This window comes from Ambystoma mexicanum, chromosome 10, assembly GCF_040938575.1.
Source record: "Ambystoma mexicanum isolate Mex_15411 chromosome 10, UKY_AmexF1_1, whole genome shotgun sequence".
In the NCBI taxonomy this organism is placed as follows: domain Eukaryota; kingdom Metazoa; phylum Chordata; class Amphibia; order Caudata; family Ambystomatidae; genus Ambystoma; species Ambystoma mexicanum.
This window is the reverse complement of record NC_090932.1, coordinates 233,862,487-233,883,579: the sequence shown is the minus strand read 5'-3', so window position 1 is coordinate 233,883,579 and position 21,093 is coordinate 233,862,487. Positions and strand designations below refer to the sequence as shown.

Sequence of the window (21,093 nt, the reverse complement as noted above, 5' to 3'; positions counted from 1 at the left end):
TGGTAATATGGGCCTATGCTTACGGATAATAATGCTACATATGGTGATCCATTCTTGTATGAAATGTATATCTTATTAGTGATAGCGCAACCATATTGTTCTTAGTGTACTCAGGAATAATGGTTTCTAATGCCACTCCCTGTTTTGTCAAGGGGTGAAAGTTCGTGTACCACCACTTTCCGTGATGTCACTTGGGGCGGGGGTCAAATTACATCACACCGTGTGATGTCATCAGCGGTCAAGGGTCGTGTGATGTCACTTCCGCTACCCAAGGCATTTTAGTAAAATGACGTCCCTGTTAAGGAATACAATTAGATGCGCGTGAAAAACAAGTAAGATTTGGTTTACAAGTGCAGCAAGAATTGTTTTGTTAACACCCGTGGGATTAGGTCATAGTTGATTTGCAAAAGCAGAATTATTGTTTAAGAACACAGAGACAGGCCAGATTAGCTTTTCAAATTCAGAGCAAACATTGTTATGGAAAAAATATATTAAGAAACGAGTTAGATCGTTTTTCAAATGCAGGGAGACCGGTACTATCAAAAAGAGCACGTGCGTGTCGGGGATAATGCAAGTTAGTGCACGTCCCACATAGTGTTGTTAAAGTAGAAGGAGCCCCCAATTGCACATGATGTAAATACAGTAGGCAGCTCACGTGTAGCTCGCGGAAGCATGGGTTTGTGATGAGGTGCGGAGAGGTGAGGCCCACCAATGTCGGAGGCAGCTTTTGGTGCAAGGCTAAGGGCTCCTGAGAAACACCAACATTCTAAATGATACACGGCTAGTCATGTCTGGTGAATATTTACAGCATAGTAGCCTAAATATCTCTCCAAATAAACAGTCAATCGAGTGCAGTGATAGTGGGGGTAGGAGTCTTTGAAATATTGGGTGGTAATGGTGCATTTTACAGCACAATTTCTAAAAAGCCATACAATGTACAATTAAATCTGTTATAACATATGGAAAAGTCCAGAGGCCAGGTCACCAACAGTACTCGTGAGCATTTTACATTTCCATGTTCACAATGTATGCCAGCATTGTCACTGTAAATAACTTAAGATTCCTACAGTAAATCACTTTCATATTGCTGAGCCCACAATATATTTCAGTATTGACAAGGTAGATCACTTGCATGGCGTTGGTGCGGCCCCTTGCCCCCACCAATAAAACACATACCCACATGTACTTGCACACACTCATTCACACTGACTCAGTTACACACACCCAGACACACACACATTAAAACTCACACAAGCACACACACGTTTGATAACATTGGACACCCGCTCGCACACGTGCATACACACACTTTTAAATGTACTTTCACACAGGATGTCTCCTGCTGCTCCAGGCACTGCCATTTGCTGCATCATATGGCCTGGTGGGGCGTATGGGCAGCTGCAGCAGGTTGCACAACAGGAAGCTACAAGAAAACACATGCTGTGCTGCACAACGGCATGGGCGGGCAAGCGCCCTCTGTTGCCTAGCAAGGGCAAGTTATACCGGCGCACGTGTTTTTTTTCTTTTTTAAATGTTATGAAAGTGGCAGTGCTGCCCCTCCATGCGGCAGAGGGGAGGTGCACCAGGAACGAGAAGGGCTCTGACTGGGGCGGTTTCACCCTTGGCCCGTCCACTGTTGCCCACAGCTCTGACTGGGTCAAACAAATCTTGGCTTTGTCTGATCAGCCTTTAACTGAGACACCCCATATAGAGATGTCTAGGGGGGCAGGGCTAGGAGATGGAGATCCTATGACCCCCAACCCCAATGTCTGCTCTGCCTAATCTGAGGATGGCAGAGGCCAGGGCACAGAAAGGCTGTCAAGATGAAGGGTGGGACATGGCCTGCAAAGACTTTGGTTGTATGGAAAAAAGTGATGTCCTCGTGGTGGGACCTCTAGGTGGAGGAGACGGTAAATTCTTTTAGCACCCTGGATGGGGGGAGCAACCAATTAGGTTGCTTAAATTGCGGGCTGAATCCCACGATCCAAGCATTCTGGCGGCTGCTTGCCCCCCACCCTGCCATCTTCCCCTCCACCCTGCCATCTTCTCCCCCACCTTCCCTTTCCTTCCAATTCTCCCCCTAAATCCCCACCCCCAGAACTACTTACCTGATTATGGCAGCTGCAGCACCTGCCGCTGCCACGATCACCAAGTCTCCCTGCTACTGGCCGCCGTGGAAATGGAAGAGGGGCTCTGTATGGAGCCATGCCTTCCTGATCCATGGTGGCAATCTTATCCAAGTATTTTCTTTCAATGAACGGGACAGCACAGGTTTCCGGACCGGCAATTGGCAATCTGGGGTGCTAATAGCAATAATCACCTGTTCCACGGGCTGGAGCGGGTGGTAACTTCACCATGGACCCTCGTTATTGACTTGGGGGCCCCGGGCGGTTACCACCCATTGCAGTCCGTGGAACGAGTGATTATTATTAAATTGCCTACAACATGACTGGCATAGGGAGTGGTAGTAATTCTGTCACATTCCTGTTGCATAGCACTGGGTATGATTGAGACTGTGTGTTGCCATGAGGCCCTTTTTCTTTTGTTGGTGCATTGCAGGTGCATTGCTTGACATGGTTGACCCTGCAGCAGTCCTTATACATACCAGAAAGTGATGGTTGGAAATCTTTGAATCAGTCATAACTGCAGCCTATTGCTCTGGAGGGCCTCCATTCCATTTGTTTAGTCTCCCTGACCCATTACTGAAGGGACGTAGCCTGAATTGCTATGCTATGTTCGGCATGGAAACAAATGCAAACCCTGACATGTTTTGTCCTTCCCGGGCCTCGTCGATGAGAGCAGTAAGATTCCATAGGCAGATGAGCATGGGGCCCATGTCTGGGTATACCCAATCCCACTTAGTGAGACACAGTATAAACAACACCAGATGGTGGATGGAGAACAATTAATTCTCCAGCATGGGGTCTGGCATGGATTCACATGCTCATGAGTATTCCCCATCGTCAGGCTGGGAATCCTCGGTAAAGAAAAAATTAGTATCAGTTTAATTTCTGATCTGTCTTTCTTAGTAGTAACCAATCGCTGATCTCTGGGCCATACTGCCCTCAGCCAATGACTGCCCTCTCCCTAAGCCCTGTCTCTGGCAGCCATCCTCAGATTTTTACTGCACGCTCAAGTGTTGGGAGTCCTCGTGTTTAGCTCTCGAGTTTTTTACTGCGTTTTCACGTTTTTTCAGGAGTATTTCTCATTTTTTCGGTTTAATCGAGCCTCAAGCTCCACCGTTTCTACTTCCGATAACGGGGACCCATTTTGGAATTCTTCTACGCCCCTCAAGGGTGAAGTTTTCGTCGAGTTTACACTTCTTGGAGGTTTCCGGAAGATCTGCGGCCTAACTCAACGGACATGGCCTGGGACAAGGGGAGCTTGACGCCCGGATTCAAGCTGTTCAGGAACTGGCCTGGATGCGGATTGTATAACGTTTTCAAGGAGGACGAGCATTCGCGATGTCTCTACTGCCTCCATGGGGACAAGACGCACGTGGAGAAGGATGTGCGTTCTGCAAGAACCTTTCGGAACGGACCAAACAAGATCGTCGTTCCTGCCTCGCCTCCTGGCTGGAGAAGGGCACAGCAGGTGAGAAGGCGAATGAGAAGTCTGAGCGGGCTTCTAAGTCCTTTGAGGGCGCCCCGGCGACGGGGGCCCATCGGAAGGCCGAGCACCGCGAGTCCGCATGCTCCGGGAGCGCCGAAAGGTCGGCTCTTCGGTTGCCAAGCAGGGCGCTACTTCCCCGGCATGTTCGTTGACGAGCCAGCGCTCTGGTTCGGGGAAAGGACGTCCGAGAACCCGGGTAGGCCGCTGGAGCGGACCCGGTTGATCTTGAAGGGGGAGCGAGGCGCTGACCCTCCCCCCCCCCCCAAGGCGAAGGCCCAGGACACACCTAAGGTGGTGAGGGCTTTGATCAACCCGGCCAAGGCCTCTACCGAAGTGGTCGCTTCGACCCTGGCGGAGCCGGCTGAGACTACGCTAATGGAAATGGCCTCTGGGCTCAGAGTATCCCTGCCGCCGCTGAAGGAATCCTGTTTCCAGCCCATCGCTAAGACCCTCGTGAAAGCCCCGGCTGAAAAAGAGGGGCGGGGGCGGTGGCCATTACAGACTCGGAATCAGCCTCTGAGGAGGAACTGGTGGAAACCGAGAAGGGCCTCAACGAAAGGTCCATAGGCCTCAATGAGAGGTTCATAAACCTCAACGAGAGGTTCGAGAAGGTTCGATCCCAGGGGACGGTCCCTGCGGACGTGATCGAAGATAGCGATGACGAACAGGGCCCAGTGGAGCGGCCATCCCGTCCGTCGCAGCCATTGCCCGAGCCCCAGGATAGCTCGGCAGCCATTTTGTTGTCAATCCAATCCTTATGTACCGAGATAAGGACGAGATTACCACGCACCCCGACGGAGGAGCCAGAACCAGGCCCGTCGGGAAGCCCTCCGAACAAGCGGAGGAGAGTCCACCCCGTTCCACCCTTCGTGCCTGCGAGGCCGGTGGACCCCTCATCCCCCTCGAGAGGATACGGCGACGGACGATGACGGCGGCGATGACACAGCAGACATTCCGTCCGTTCCTTCCCCCCCCCGCGGGCGTCCCCAGCCGACGAGTTTGGCTCTTTCCACGCCATGATAATCAGGGCATCCGAGCTCTTCCAGCTCTGCCCTGAAGAACAGAAAAAGGAGGGGTTTCTGTACCAACGACGAGAGGTTAGGAGGAAGACGGTCCTCGCGGTGCCTTCACTCAATGACATCTGGGACGAGGGGCTTGCTGTCCTCAAGAACCCTGCCACGACACCCGCCAAGAGGGACAGGTACGAGAAGAAGTACAGAATCCCCGATGCCGCCCCCTTGTGCCTCAGGGTCCAGCCCACGCCGGACTAGGTCGTCTCGGCAGCGGCTAAGAAGAAGGCAGCGGGCGCGGCGGCTTCAACTTCCACTTCCCCGCCGGACAGCGAGGGCAAGAAGTTGGATTCTATGGGACGAGTCATGTCGGCGGCGACGACGATTAAGGTGGCCAATGCCTTAGCAATCGTGGCCCGCTACGACAGGGAGCTCTGGTTCAAGATAGCTCCCCTGCTAGATTTCTTGCCTGATGACAAAAGGGCGGAGGCCCAAGAAATTCTGCAGGAGGGCGAGGTGGCGTCAGATCACGCCATTACGGTGGCAACGGACATTGCCGATACCGGATTTCGACCAACTGGGCAACAGAGTTTGCCTCCGACGACGAGGATGGCTCAAGGCGACAGACTTTCGCCAGGACGTCCAGACCAGAGTGTTGGACATGCCGTTTGACGGCAACAACCTTTTTGGTAAGGCGCTGGATGAGTCTCTAGAGGCCATCAAGACTGACTCGGAGACGGCCCGGGCCCTTGGGGTGCTTCAGCAGCGACGGCCCTTTCGGAGCCCCGGAGGCAGACAGGGTGTCTCCAAAGGATCTAGCGGTGGCTCCTCCACTTACCACCAGGCGGCTCGCTCCTCTTCCCAGGAGGCCTACAGAGGTCGCAGCCAGCAAGGGGGTTCCCGCCGTCGTGCCAAGGAGGCCAAGGCGGCAAGGCCGCCTCCAAGCAAGACTGACCTGGCCGGGTTGTCAGGCCCCCACCGAAGCACCCCGGTGGGAGGCCGGCTGACGAAGTTCATCAGAGTGTGGGAGTCCATCTCCACCGATCGTTGGGTGTTGGACACCCTGGCCAACGGGCACTCGCTGGAATTCCTAAAGAAGTGCCCTCGCATTCCTCCTGTGGCCAGGAAGGAGAATCGCGTCCCTCAACTGCTGTTGGAAGTAAAGGCGATGCTCAAGAAAGGTGCTATCGAACTCGTCCCCAGGAGGCTCCGGGGCGTACTCAAGGTACTTCCTCGTCAGAAAGAAGACAGGCGGTTGGCACCCCATCCTGGACCTGCGCTCGTTAAACAAATACATCAAGGTGCAGAAATTCAGGATGGTCACCCTCCAGCATGTGCTGGGACAGATGGAGGAAGGCGACTTCCTATCGTCGTTGGACCTGGAGGATGCTTACTTCCACATCCCCATTCTAAAAAGGCACAGGAAGTTCCTCAGGTTCGTGGTTCAGGGACGCCACTACCAATTCAGAGCCCTACCGTTCGGATTAAAGTCGGCACACAGGGTTTTCACCAAGTGCCTGGCACCAGTGGCGGCGCGGCTGCGCCTGCAGGGGATCCACGTCTACCCCTACCTGGACGACTGGCTAATCCCGGCAAGGTCAAGGGAACTCGCCGTCGATCATACGCCGAGGACCGTGCGGTTGCTCACAGAGCTAGGGTTCGCCATCAACTACCCCAAATCCCACCTGGTTCCATCGCAAGTAGCACTGTTTTTGGGAGTGAAGCTCGATACAGTGGAGCAATTGGCCTCCCCCTCAGAGGAGAGGACCAAGACCATCCTGGGCAAGGTGCGGCGCCTGTTAGCCACGGACGTGGCCAGGGTGAGGTTCATCAAGTCCCTTCTCGGGATGATGTCCTCATGTATCTACATTGTGCCCCTTTGCAGACTTCGGTTGCGTCCGCTACAGGAGTTCCTCGACGCCCGCTGGTTTCAGGCGAGGGGCTGCTTCGAGGCAGGATCCCTCTCGACAAGGAGTTCCGTCGGGCGATCCTATGGTGGGGCACCTGGGCTCACCTTACTGCAGGCACGGACTTTCAAACCCCAGCGTTTCAGGAGAAGGTGTCTACGGACGCCTCTCTGGAGGGTTGGGGGGCCCACACCGGAGATCTCCACGCAAGAGGCCTTTGGCTCCCGGAGGATAGGTCTCTTCACATCAACATCTTGGAGCTCCGAGCAGTCTTCTGGGCGCTCAAGTCGTTCCTCCTGTCCCTCAAGGACAAAGTGGTGAGGATCTTCACCGACAACACCACCACAATGTTCTACATACAGAAGAAGGGGGGCACCAGATCCCCAGCACTATCCAAGGAGGCCCAGGATCTGTGGCACTGGGCCGTCGCCCAGGGAATGTTTCTGGTTCCCTTCCACCTGGCAGGAATAAAAAACACCATCGCCGACTCACTCAGCAGGGAGCTGCGCTCGTGCCACGAGTGGGAACTGCGCCAGGATCAAGTGGATCGACTCTTCCAACGATGGGGCAAACCCCAGATTGACCTGTTCGCGACGGCGACGAACTCCATGCCAGAGGTTCGCCAGCAGGTTCCCACAGCCGAGGAGCATGGGCGATGCTTTCTCGTTCCCTTTGGACAGCCTGTTTCTATACGCGTTCCCTCCGTTGCCGCCTCATCAACCAGCTCAAGAATTCCAGGTGCATGATGATCCTCGTCGCACCCGCGTGGCCGAGGCAGATCTGGTTCCCGGACCTTCTGGACTTGTCAAAGTCCCCGCCAGTCAGGCTGCCGGTGGGCGCGGATCTTCTCTCCAGAGAAGGAGGCGCCATTCTCCACCACGACCCACAGTCGCTGAACTTGCAGGCCTGGCTCCTGCAGCACTAGAGTTTGGAGGGTACAATATCCCAGCTGATTGCAGAGAGGTTCTTGCAAAGGCCAGGGCGTCCTCAACTCTCAAGTGTTACGGTCATAAATGGAAGAGGTTCTCATTCTGGTGCTGCGAACAGAAGATTAACCCTCTGCGAATTACGGCCCCTCAAGTGCTGCCGTACCTGCTGTCGCTGGCTCACGCCTACATAAAAAGACATCTGGCTGCCATCTCCCGATATACCAGGACGACGGGACGGGACGGGAGTCCTTGTGGTCTCATCGCCTGGTGAAGGAATTTATGAAGGGACTATTCCGATCATTCCTGCGAAGGCTCCTGCCCCGGCGTGGGAGCTTAATTTGGTGTTGACCAGGCTCATGGGAGCCCCATTCGAGCCTATGCATTCGGCGCCTTTGAAGTTCCTGTCATGGAAGACAGCGTTCCTCGTGGCCATCACCTCTGCACGACGAGTGGGAGAGATTCAGGCCCTATCTTGCAAGCCTCCATACTTGACTTTTCATGACACAAGGATGGTGCTGAGGACGCACCCCTCCTTCATGCCCAAGGTGCCGTCGGACTTCCACCTCAACTAGCCCTTGCTGTTACCAGTTTTCTTTCCGTCGCCTTCGATGCCGGCCGAGAGGACTTTGTACTCGCTGGATGTAGCTAGAGTGCTGAAGTTCTACGTGGACCGCACAAAGCGTTTTCGGGAGACGTCACAACTGTTTGTGAACTTTGGGTCTGTGAATCAAGGGAAGGCTTGCTCGAAGACTTCCATTTCCAGATGGCTCCGGCTGAATCATGCATTGTCACCGGTTGGCAAACCGACCGCTGCCTGGCCGTCTGAGAGCCCATTCGACCAGAGCGATCGCTGCTACCACGGCGTTCCTGTCTGGTGTGCCCCTGCTGGACATCTGCAGGGCTGCTACCTGGAGGTCGACGCACACCTTCACAAGATTCTACTGCGTCGATCGGGACTCCAGGGAAGAGTCCAGGGTCGGCCAAGCAGTGCTGCGCAACCTGTTCGCTTAAGGTGAGCCTGGTGAGGAGGTAAGAGATGCTTAATGTTGAGTTGTTGTATTGCTTAATGTTGAGCCTGTTGCCACCTCCCGTGGTTGTGCATGTGTGTACTGCTAAGTATTCTTTTATTCATGAGCATGTGAATCCATGCCAGACCCATGCTGGAGAAGGAACAAGTTACTTACATGTAACTGTTGTTCTCCAGCATGGGTCTGGCATGGATTCACATGCGAACCCTCCCACCTACCCCTCTGCGGCTCTTCACTTGGTCATACTGCCACTTGGCATGTTACCAAATCTGAGGATGGCTGCCAGAGGCGGGGCTTAGGGAGAGGGCAGTCATTGGCTGGGGGCAGTATGATCCAGAGATCAGTGATTGGTTACTACTAAGGAAGACAGATCAGAAACAAAACTGATACTGATTTTTTCTTTACCAAGGATTCCCAGCCTGACGACGGGGAATATTCATGAGCATGTGAATCCATGCCAGACCCATGCTGGAGAACAACAGTTACATGTAAGTAACTTGTTCCTTAATCAAAATCTCTGGCAATACCTTGGAGTTTCCATTCCATTGTTTTTAGTCTAAGCCGTATCAGAAGGGACCAAACATGCAAGAATATTGGGCCTACTACCCAAGTGAACAGTCCAACCTGTACTGCTGGGCCATGTGCACACTGCATAGGAACACAAACATCCCTCGTCATGTTTCAGACTTGTTGGGCCTAATGGTGAAATGCAGCTTGCTTCCCTGGTCATAACCAGGAGTATGATGTCTGCGGCTGCTTATGATCCTGTCCAGAATGCGTGTGACCAGTTCAGGACGGACTGTCCCCTTTTGCAGTGGAGCCAGCTCTCATTTGTGTATGGAGTCTGCTCTTCTACTGGCACAGTTGCTGAAAATACAGGCACGCACCACAGTGGGGAAATATGGTGGAGCCAACACTATCGTTTTTCAACAGACATGGGAGAGGGGTAGTCCACCCGGCTATTGAGTTTTATGGCAAACCGGCTATCCCTGCCACCCTTTATGTCTCAGAGCTATGGGCTAATACAAACATTATTAGCTCCCCTGTTCTGCCCCCACCACTCATCTACATCTGGAACTTGATGTACGCCCATTTGGTGACCAAGCTTCTCTCTCCCCATCATTGTGTTGGGTTGAGTGAGGCTTTGGCGCTCAAACAAACTGATGAAGTATTTAGATGCGTTGAAACATATCTTTGACCTTAAGGGTGGTAAAAGCATTCTGTGGGTAGCCGATGTTAAACGTCTGTGTGAACTTAATGAGGCCAGACTGTGGGAGGAGCCGCAAAACCTAGATAAGGCGACTTGCAGAAGAATTAAGAAGGCAGCCATTGCCAACTCGAGGAAAGAGATGATTGAAAACGCAGGTTGACTGTACTGTGGTGCGATGTATCTTAGCTCTCAATTTGAATTTGGTCTAGAAAGGTAACTTAATTATTTATCCCCCCATATGCAAGATCACACTTGGTTAGATTGCGGTTTGGGATTTTGCAGACAGCTACTTTAACCAACCGCTGGGCTGGGGGCGGCTAAAATGTTTGCCTTGTATGTGGTCTGGGTGATGAGACGGTGGTTCACTTCCTGTTTTTGTGTGCTGTTTGAAAACCACTTGGAGTGAGATATCTACGACCTTTGCTCAGGGAAGATGGTGTCCGTTCCAGCATTGAGGCACTGGAATTATGTAAAGGAACCACAAACCCCTATATTGTAAGCTGTGTTGCTGAATATGTTCACAGAGCCTAGTTTTTAAGACGAAAATGGAAGAGACCAGTGACCGAGGAAACATTATATTGAATTTACTTGAATATGTAACATGGATGTTATTTATTTATATGACGAATTGACATGGAGACCAATCATTGTTATTAGTAAGAGGCAGTAGGGCTGCGATTATAATCTCCATACTGGACTGTAAAAAGAGCCTTGATTTAGCTTTTTTTGTTTTTATTATGTACATTGCACTTTACCACATGTATTCTTTTGACTTGTAATGAATTTTGATTGCGTTTTGAAATTCGTATTCATGTATGCTTTACGTCTGTGACTTTTATGGCATTTTTGCTGATTAAAGTTTATTGATGATGATGAAAATACAATGTAGTTGAAATCTGCTCAGAGCATTTGCCAGTGCTTACAATAAATTCAACGTTTTCATCCATCACTTTTGAGTGTTGCTTTGTGGAGTGGTGCTGTGTCTTTCACTGTTGACAAAGTGCTTTGCTTCCCCATTACTGTGATGATGTTTTTCCTGTGTCCTCAGGCTCAGCGTTTAATGAAGAAGGTAGGAGTTGAAGGTCTCATACTGACAGAGCATGAGATGAACATTGCATCCCACCTGGTAAATCCCAGAGACATTAAGGTGAGGATTGGTATGTGAGGAAGGGACACTGAGCGTAGGGTGGCTGAACAGCCATTCAGGGAATGGGATGTGGAAATAACTGCCAGTTAGGCTACAGATACTAGTGTTATTGGCAGTCAGAGAATATGGGGCATATTATAAAAGATTTCTAGGGTTTGATATGTTTTGGTGACCCACCTCCAACCACCCAATCATGGTTTGTAGACATTCCAATTCAGTGTCTTCAGGATGTTGACAAATGCTCTTCACCTCTCTGGACCCTGCACTGTGCAGGTCAGCGGCAGAGTGCTGCCAGCCGCGTCTAATATATCTTCCTGTGACTAGACTAACTTTAATTTCGGATGATTTTTCTATCCGTATCTGCATCTCTCTTTTAGGTGACCTGGAAGGACATTGCTGGCTTGGATGATGTCATTGAAGAGCTGCAAGACACTGTGATCCTACCGTTCCAAAAGAGGCACCTGTTCAAGCATTCTAAGCTTTGCCAACCCCCTAAAGGTAATTTATGGGGCCTAAAATACAAAAAAGGAAACCTGTGATCTCCCGAACTCAGAAAATGAGAACTAGTGCCCTCGTAAACCCCGGAAATGATACCTATGGTCTCCGTATACCAACATACTACATGCCCCCTTACCCTACCCAAACTAAAACTAGTACATAAACATCCCTAAAGTATATGCATATACAATAGTTGGACACACAGGGTAGGAGTACTTCGTAACAAAAAGGACCAAAGCTCTAGCACGGGTTACTTATCAGGTAGAACCCCAGAAGCATTTCAGTTTGCGCAGCTATTCCCCAGTCTATCAGTCACAAGTACCCTGGCGGGTGTGTCAGCCAATCAGGTCACTTCAAACCCAGGCTGAATTGCACAATTCAAACCTGGGCTCCGAGCAACCCGGGCGCCCGATGGACCTGCCAGCCGTTTTCCCTCCCACTTCATACAACTTCCCTAGTCTTTCTCCCGTAAGTATTTGTGAGATAGAATGGGTCACATGCTTGCCCCTTCTCACAGTTACATTGCTCACATCACCCTGCAGGTTGCCCTTCGGTGGTAATGGCAATAACCACCTGTTCTGGGGCCTGATATGGGTGGTAACACTGCTGGTGCTTGGTGTTAAGGCCTGAGCAAATAACTTGGGCCAGACCTTTTACCACCCTGTTCAGACCCCAGAACAGGTGTTTATTGCTTAATTGTAATGTTGGAATGTCTTGGGCCACTGTGAACAATGAATCTGAAGTGGACCTTAACTGCAGTTGTAGTGCTTTATGGCTTTATACCAGTTACGCCCCCTCTGCTTCTCTTTGGGCCTGTAACTCACCTTTGGGCCAGTAACACTTGCTGCAGCCATCTCTTCAACGTTGGAATCTCTAAATCCTGTGATGCAGCAACCCTCACATACTTTACTTTTTCGTTGAAAGTTATCCCTTGATAAACTACTTGGAACCTGTCAGTGAGCATGGAAGGTCACCCACCAAAGTCCAGACTTTGGCAGAGACCAAGATGACAGGTGCTCCTTGAGACCTGCCCCAGTGATGGTAAACAGGAATTGCAGACAGTGCCTCCTTGGATTTGGATTTTAAAAGCAGGGACCCAAGCGGAATATAACCAGTAGGAGGAGAACTGAGTTGAATGAAAAGTCTAATGAAAGTAGAAAAACAACCAAAGTATCAAGTAGTTAAATAATTCAGAATCTAAGAGAGCAACCAAAACTGATTTGCAGAGTAACATATAAAAATCCCTTAAATGGTTATTACCATCTCAGGCTGTTCATCATTACCATTAAAAATACTTCTTTCAAATGGATTGTGTCCTCCAACGTATTCCTCATCTTTGACATGTAGTGTACACAGCTCAGCTGCTTTGGACGTTTTTCGGCAGAGGGCGCCCCGTGTCGATCGTGTCAGGTCGATGTCCCTCGAAGGCCTCGGTTGAGGGTGACATCAGGTGCTATAAGTAGCACGCACGGCGTCCGTTGTCTCAGTTCCATTTTTTTCTGCAAATGTGTTTGCTTTGTGAAACTCGGCTCGCCTCATACTTTATAGTATTTGCTGTGAAGTTCTTTGGAATTACACCTCGGTCCGGGTTCAAGAAATGCTGGGACTGCGGATACAAGATTTCCATCACGGACCTGCATTGTGTCTGCCTGTGGTGCCTTGGCGGGAGCCATGACACGGATACATGCTCCAAGTGCCAGTCGATGACTGGAAAGGCCTTGCGGGAACAAAAGGGGAAATTCAAGGTAGGCAAGGTGTCCAAGCCCCACAAGTCCCGACCTGCTGGGCCTTTGACCGATGAGTCAAAAGGTGACTCTACTCAGAGGAAAAAGGCTGAGCGTTCAATTTCCAGGAGTGGTTCCCGCCACTCGTCCTCGTCGAAGCGCTCGAGGAGAAGGCCCTGCCGGTCGCCTTCCTCGTCGTCTTCAGACGGCACCCCGAGAGGGTGAGCTGCCCGTCCAAACATCCAACGCCCGCTGAGTGGGAAGCTTTCTGTGTGAAAATGCTTGACATTTTCAAAAAGCAGGGCAGTGCCCCGTCCGCACCTTCTGTTAAAGCTGGCAGGGAACGGTCTCGGCTGGATACTCGCGCGCCCTCGAGCCCGGGTAAACAGCGCGATCATCATCGGGAGCCTTCGAGGACTCATTCGGACAAGGTACCCAAGGATCGCTCGAGACGTGAAGCAAGGGCACAGTTTTCGTCTCCATCGAAACCGTCAAAAGCCTCAATGCCATCGAAGCCGTCGACGCCACGCCAGTCGATATGGCCTGTCGGGTCTTCCACTCCAGTCAGCGCCTCAATGTCTTCAGAGCCGTTGTTGCCGACTCCAGTGGCGCCGTCAGTGCCAAATTTACCGGCGCAACCCCTGGTAACTGAACCTCCTAAAAAGGCGGTGTCTAAGTCAAAGTTGTCGACTTTGAAGCCTCTGGCTGTGTTACCTGAGAAAAGGTGTACTCCTCGGCCAAAGAAAGGCTCTAAGTCCCTCACCTCCATTTTTGAGGAGGAACATTCTGATGAGGGTGAGGCTCCTTTTGGTCTCCAGTTTGGGACCCCTAATGTGCCAGAATACTTCATCTCGGAGGAGAGTAGGATGCAGGATCATTGTGATATCTTGCATAATCCAAGTGGTATTGACACTTCTCCTGAGCTGGAGCTCGGCAGACCTGACCCTGGGGAGCATGCCGACTCCTCTTACCGACACCTTATGTTGAGAGTTGGGAAGTATTTAGGCTGGTCCAAGACTACTGCCCACTATGATCAGGATGATCTTACAGATATTTTGGATCAGAGTCCTCCTACAGATCCCATATTGCCATTTCATGTGGCTCTACAGAACAGGGTGGGCAAAAATGGGTAAACCCTGGAGACTAATCCGGCGGTGAACAAGTCTCTGATCAGAAAATACTGCCCCTCCAATAGCGACCTCGGCAATCTGTCATCTCAGCCCATTCCTGAGAATGGTCCAGGCAGCCATGGCTACCTCGAAACAGGCTGCGTACCCTACCATGCCTCCGGATAGAGACGAATAAGCGCGTGGATAGATGAGCACTCAAGGTATTTTCAGCTGGGAGTATGATGTTGAAGGCAGCCAACTCGTCCTGTGCCTTGGTAAGATTTTCGTACACTCTGTGGGATTGCATATCTATGGCGGCTGAGCAAATACCCGAAGGGGAAGCAAGGGACGGCTTCCTGGCTCTTGTTAAGGATGGCAAGGAACCCATGTGTGAATCATTTCAGTCTGGGTTGGATGTTGCAGACAGTGTCAGCAGGTCCATGACTACGAGCACCGTAATACGCAGATTTGCGTGGTTGCGGAAGACTGGTTTTGCACCGGATGTGCAGGCTAGACTTGAACATTCTATTTGACGGGTCTCACCTTTTTGGTAGCAAGGCCGACGAGAGCTTTGAGAAGCTGCAGACCTCTAAAGCAGCCGCCAAGTCTTTGGGGGCCGCTGTTCGGCAGCCTCAGCCTTTTTGTCCTAGCGGACAGCAGAGGGGTAGACCTTTTCTCTACTACTCTTCATTTGGAAGGGCGAGAGGAAAGGCCAGTCAAAGAGGCCAACGTGCGTTTCCTCGCGGTGGACGAGGTAGAGGTGCCAAAGCCGCTCAAGCAGCAGCATATTTGCCATCAGGCTCTGCTACTGCCGCTTCAAAACCGCCCTGAGGCCTTCAGTCACACCTCACCGGTGGGGAGCAGGCTGTCTTAGCATCAAAAAGAATTGGAGCCATTACTTCGGATGCTTGGGCTCTAGAAATAATAGCCCACGGGTACTGCCTTCCTTTTCTACGGAAGCCTCACGGCAATCCACCGGGAGTACACTCTTTGAGGGTTCCAGATCCGCTCCTTGTGCAGATAATATTAACCCTGCTAGTGAAAGGCGCTATGGAACCGGTGCCTGTAGCGGAGAGGATCAAGGGTGGGTACTCCCCTTATTTTTTGATTCCCAAAAAGGACGGGGTTCTGAGACCCATCTTGGACTTGAGATAATTGAACAAGTTCCTCATCAAGGACAAATTCAAGATGGTCACTCTTTCTCAGATCCTTCAGACCCTCCAACTTCAGGATTGGTTGGTGTCATTGGACCTTCAGGATGCTTATTTTCATGTGCCGATCCATCTCAAGCACAGGAAATACCTGAGGTTCGGCCTTGGCGGCTCACACTATCTGTTTAGAGTCCTGAAATTCAGGTTGACCTCCACCCGAGGTTATTCACCAAACTGATGGTGGTAGTGGCAGCTCATCTCAGGAGAGGGGGAGTCACGTCTGCCCCTACCTGGACGATGGGCTGATCAGGGCGCGTTCTCCCGAACAAGCCTTGGATCATCTCAACGTTACCTGTCATTCCCTTCACAGACTGGGCTTCTCCCTCAATTTCAAGGAGTCCCATATGACACCTTCCCAATGGCTCCATTACATCAGGGCTGTCTTAGACACGTCCTTGGAAGTGCTCACCACCCAAGGTGATGGCTCAAAATATTCTCCAGATGGTAGCCAAATTTCAGAATGCCCAGAGTCTTCCGGTCTTCGAATTCTTAAGGTTGCTCGGCCTCATGGCATCCTGCATTTTTGTGGTGCCAGAGGCCCGCCTGAGAATGAGGATCCTTCAATGGGCGCTCAGGACTTGATGGTCCCAATTCTTAGGCAAGATGTCGGATCGCCTTCAGGTTCAGGTCAGGGTTTCACAGGATCTTCTGTGGTGGGCCTGCGAGGAGAACCTCATGAAGGGCAAACCTTTTTGCCAGCCATGGCCCGAGGTCACTATAGGGACGGACGATTCCCTCACAGGGTGGGGAGCTCACGCCAACCATCTGACCATCAGCAGTTGTTGGTCTCCATCGGACTCCAAACTACACATCAATCTTTTGGCGCTGAGAGCAATCGGGCTAGCACTGAAGGCTTTCCTGCCATCTGTACGTGGGAAGAATGTCCTAATAATGACGGACAACACGATGGCCATGCATTAACTCAACAAGAGAGGGGGTGTAGGGTCAGTACCACTGTGCAGAGAGGCGATGCAGCTCTGGTTCTGGGCAATTCAAGAAGGAATCTCCCTAGCAGCAGTTAATCTGGCCGGAGAGGAGAACAAAGTGGCAGACCCTCTGAGCAGGCAGAGCGTAGTCTAGCACGAGTGGGAATTAGCTCAGGAAGTCCTTCAAGAGGTCTTTGCCCCACAAGTGGATCTGTTTGTGACTGGTGCCAAGCGGAAGTGCGAGCAGTACTGCTCAAGGGAATTTCCTCTGAGAGGAGCTCTAGGAGATGCGTTTGTGATGGATTGGGAATGCCTGCTACTTTACGCGTTTCCTCCAGTCCCCGTCATTCCTCAAGTTCTTCGGAGGTTAAGAGGGTCGGGTCCCACATGATCCTAGTTGCTTCAGATTGGGCCAGGAGATTGATACCCGGATCTTCTGGACATGTCCATCTGTCTTCTGATGCAGCTTCCCCAAAGACAGGATCTTCTCTCACGAGGTAGGTCGGGTTCTCCATCCAGAGGTCAAGACTCTCAACCTTCATGCATGGTTTCTGAAAGGTTGAGATACAAGGATTGGGACCTCCCGGATGATGTAATGGAGGTGTTGCTTCCCGACCGGCAACAAAGTCTCAGTACCATTTCTGTTGGAATAGGTTCTGCGACTGGTGCAGAGAAAATACTGTTAATCCTTTTCATTGTTCAACTCCGGACGTTCTATCGTTTTTGCTTTCTTTAGCCCTCAAGGGTCTTCAGGTGGGGACCTAGCAGCGCTCTCAATCTTTAAGTGCTCATCCGAGGAATGCTCTTATTTTAAGATTCCTTTGGTCACTGAATTTCTAAAGAGGCTCACAAATGTGTTCCCGCCTTCAGCGTTTCAGCTTGAAGTATCAAGTTTCTGATGGGTGCTCCATTTGAACCATTGAACTCATGTCCATTGCGATTGTTAACCTTTAAGAGTGTTCTGTTGGTTGCTCTTACATCTGCACGTAGAGGGAGCGAGTTGAAGGCACTTTCTTCCAAGCCCCCTTTACTGTATTACACAGGGAGAGGGTTGTGTTGAGACAGACCCTCCTTTCTTCCTAAGGTACTTTCAGACTTTCAATTGAGTCCGGAAATTGTATTACCTGCCTTCTATCCTCCTCTGCATCCTAGTAAGGAAGAGGAAAGGCTTCATAGGTTGGACCCTAGGAGAGCTTTGAGCTTTTATATTTCCAGAATGTCCAAGGTGAGAGTGGACGACCAGCTCTTTGTGGCATATACCGGCACAAACTAGGCCAGGTTGTGTCTAAACAGACCTTGTTAGGTGGATCATCCTCACTATTTCTGAATGCTATACTTTGGCGGGCAAGGTCCCTCCTGAGGGCTTGCGTGCTCATTCAACCAGAGGCATGGCTACGTCGACAGCCCTGCAAAGGGGTGTCCCTTTAAAGAACATATGTGATGCTGCAACGTGGTCTTCGATACACACGTTTACCAAGCATTTTTCCCTTGATACTTCCCATACTCAGGTTGTGGCGTTTGGTAAGGCAGTCCTTTACTCTCCCCCTTAAGTGCCAAGGACGAGTATACTCATACTTTTTGCATAGACTTCAATAATAGCCTGGCACTTAAGGGGTTAATTTCAATCGTGCCAAATTCTTCACCCTGCTCCACTCATGCATACTGCTTTGGGAGTCTGGCAAAGATGAGGAATAGGTTGGAGGACACAATCCATTCGAAGAACAAATTGGTACCATTCTTTCGACTGGATGTTCCTCCAACGTATTCCTCATCGCCCTCCCAACCTACCCCTCTATAGAATTTCCCATGCTATTACAGCTTTCGTTCACTGAGTACGGTCAGGCCCGCTTTGTGGCCACTTCTTCTACACGAGGAGGGTGGAAAAAAACCAGAACAGAGGCAACGGGTGCCTTGCGTGCTACTTATAACATCCGATGACGTAACCCTCGACGGAGGCCTTCAAGGGACATTGACCCGACGCCATGGACGCAGACCGCCCTCTGCCGAAACATTTCAAAAGTAGCCGAGCTGTGGGCACTACATGTCAAAGATGAGGAATACGTTGGAGGAACATCCAGTCGAAAGAACATTACTAGGGGTAAGTAACTTGTTCTTCTAACAGCAAGAAAACCACTGCTTTAGTGAGTGCTCAGAATTTAAATTCATAACTCTAATCTACATGATGTATCATCTGCTTGTGGTAGCAAAAACAGAAATTGAAGCTGCTGCTTAACCTGAAATTTCCCAGGTGCAAAGCTCCTCTAAAACCAGGAAAGTCCCTGAATCAGAAATGGAATACTTCACAATGCTTTTGTTATCTGAACTAAACAGCATAAAAGCTTCTGTAAGCTGGTAATGGGTGCACACGCCAGTTAACGCTGATGGCTCTTTTGTGCAGCCTTCCATGAAGAAATCCCAGGGACAGAAGATGGTTATTGAAGGGCAGAACAGTGTGGAACGAGCAAACAAGCCACCCTGTAGATTCCTTAGCAGGCGGCCAAAGGAGATTTAGATCAGGTGCCCATTGTGTTCTATGAGTGCTTATTCAATGTGTCTCTTTTGGGTGTGAACCAGATCGTCTTTATGTCCTTTCTTGAAGGTGAATAGTATTATTTACAGGCACAGGTCATTATTTTGTGGGTGCAAATGTGCAGGACATGTTTTCACAAAGAAAAAAGAAGACAGTGAGTCAACTGTTAGGCTGAGCCTCACATCGTCTTCCTCGCAGAGCTGGGTTACCTGGATGTCAGTTCCGGATGCTTCTGGAGTCGTCCACTGTGTCCCCGGGGTGCGTCCCTAGACTGGTAGACTGGCAGCATGGAAGAGCCCCCTTCATGACAGCATAGATTGAATATAACGGAACCACCAAGAAGAGGTCCCTCCCAATGCTATGCAATGCAGCCGTCGCCAGGTGAGTATCACCAGGACAGTGCAGACACTGTTAGTAAGTGGGCAATGGGGCATGAACCCCAGAAAAGTCAGGGGTTCTGAGAAAAGTCAGAGGAAAGGTGCCAGAAGAGCAGAGGGATAAAAACTAGGAGCCAGGAGGGCCAATAACTAGGCAGGAGAGGGAAGCAGCTGGAGAAGCAACCAGGAAGGACAGGAGTCGAGAGGCTAGACAAGGTTGCGAGGCATGGCCTGTCTCCTCACAGGACACAAGAGTATTGCGATGCTCCAAGCCTGGCTATATTGCAATTGGGCCTTATTGTTTGGTGAGATCCATGGCATCATTTCGCCCGAGTGCGGTTTTGTAACCCTCTCACAATGACACTGGACTATGTACCGTCCCATTATTAAGAGTGAAATATCATTCTTTTGTGGACGTTATGTACTTGATAAGTTCGGGGAAGCCTAGGTAATAACTATTTAAACGTCATCGTGGTGCATGCTTTATTCTGTTGCTTTTCACTTCTATGAGAAGCGATGAGTGATCTGAGATGCCCCTAGCGAGAAACCTTGCTGATATTGCTTTATGTGCATCTTGTCAGGGCACAAAGCAATAATCGTTCTGAGACATGGATGCATGAGTCCCAGAGTGAAACGAGAAGCCAGGCTTGTGTGGCTGTAAGTCGCCCCATATATCACTCGGGCCAAGTGCTGTCGCAAAGGTGCTTAGTTTCGTATATCTATCGCAATTCCTACTGCACAGATTGTGTTCGGTCCGGGGCCTCATCCCTAACTTCATTAAAGTCCTCCCTAAAACCTAGATATCAGCTTTATGACTAAAAGCAAATTGTGAATATCATCTACGAGTTCCATTGATAGTGGTAGAGGGACATAAATTGCAAGTATGCCCAGAGTAGCCCCCACATAGTTCTCCAATCAGCAGCATAAAACTACTTTGTGGGTCTTGCTGCACTTTCAATAATTTAAGAGGCAGACTTTTAGGAATTAATACTTAAACTCCTCTAGCTCCTTTAGAAAATCCAGCATGTATTGAGGTTTTATAGTTTGATCTCCTAAAGAGATTGCAGTTTGAGATTGTCGTGTGTGTTTCAGTAAGGAGGGCCATGTCTGGGGTGTATCTATTAAGGAATTGTAGAACACGCCTTCTGTTATTAGTACCTAATAGGTTTACAATCCATGTTGTAAACTTTAGGAGTCTCTCGGTGTCATTAGTGCCCATTCAGGTTTGGTGTGAGGCTTCGAGGGACGTTGCCCAAATGTTCAGCTGTCCCATAGAGGAATTTGTGAGGGGTCAGAAATGAGAGACGGACACAAAGTTGTAATGTTCGCAACATTAGACATTTTATTAAAACAAAAAGGTTTTGGAAAAAGGCATTCTTATCCCTATCCAAATGAGTTTTCCTACCTATGAAATCAAAACTAGGGAATAGTCAGTCCCTTGGTCCAACTTAAACTGTCCTTGTTTGTTTGTTTGTTTGTTTGTTTGTTTATATTGCGCACCAGACCCCGGGGTATTCAGGCGCAAAGGCAGAAAGAGGGTTGTTCATCTTAGGTTACATGTTACAAATAAACAAGGATTACAGCTACGGTTACAGTGCTGTAAACATGTAGTGTCAAATAATCATAAAGGTATGACCCTAACACTAAAAATTAACACCAAAATGTGCAAGGTAAATGCCTTGGTTTTAAACTTAGAAAAATAAGTGCAAAAACCAAGCATATAAATCCAACAGAACAATCCTTGGATCCAGGGGATAGTTCCCTTGCCCTGAATTGTTTCAGGTATAAAGTGTTCAGTTCAAACAATAGTTCCTTAGGAGTGGTAGAAATGTCTCTTTCATATAACACCTCCTTAAGATAAAATATTTTCTTCCC

The 21,093-nt window shown here is 50.1% G+C and overlaps 1 protein-coding gene across 7 annotated transcripts in view; it reads left to right on the top strand.

Annotated features, from left to right (window-relative positions):
- The window catches only part of LOC138491311 (outer mitochondrial transmembrane helix translocase-like), a 444,827-nt gene that overhangs the window by 210,172 nt on the left and 213,562 nt on the right, over positions 1 to 21,093 (top strand). For all 7 annotated transcript variants that reach the window (XM_069617755.1, XM_069617757.1, XM_069617760.1 and 4 more), the window contains 2 exons: positions 10,745 to 10,843; positions 11,221 to 11,341. In XM_069617755.1, coding sequence (XP_069473856.1) covers positions 10,745 to 10,843; positions 11,221 to 11,341 — 220 coding nt within the window. The remainder of the gene's footprint in view (positions 1 to 10,744; positions 10,844 to 11,220; positions 11,342 to 21,093) is intronic.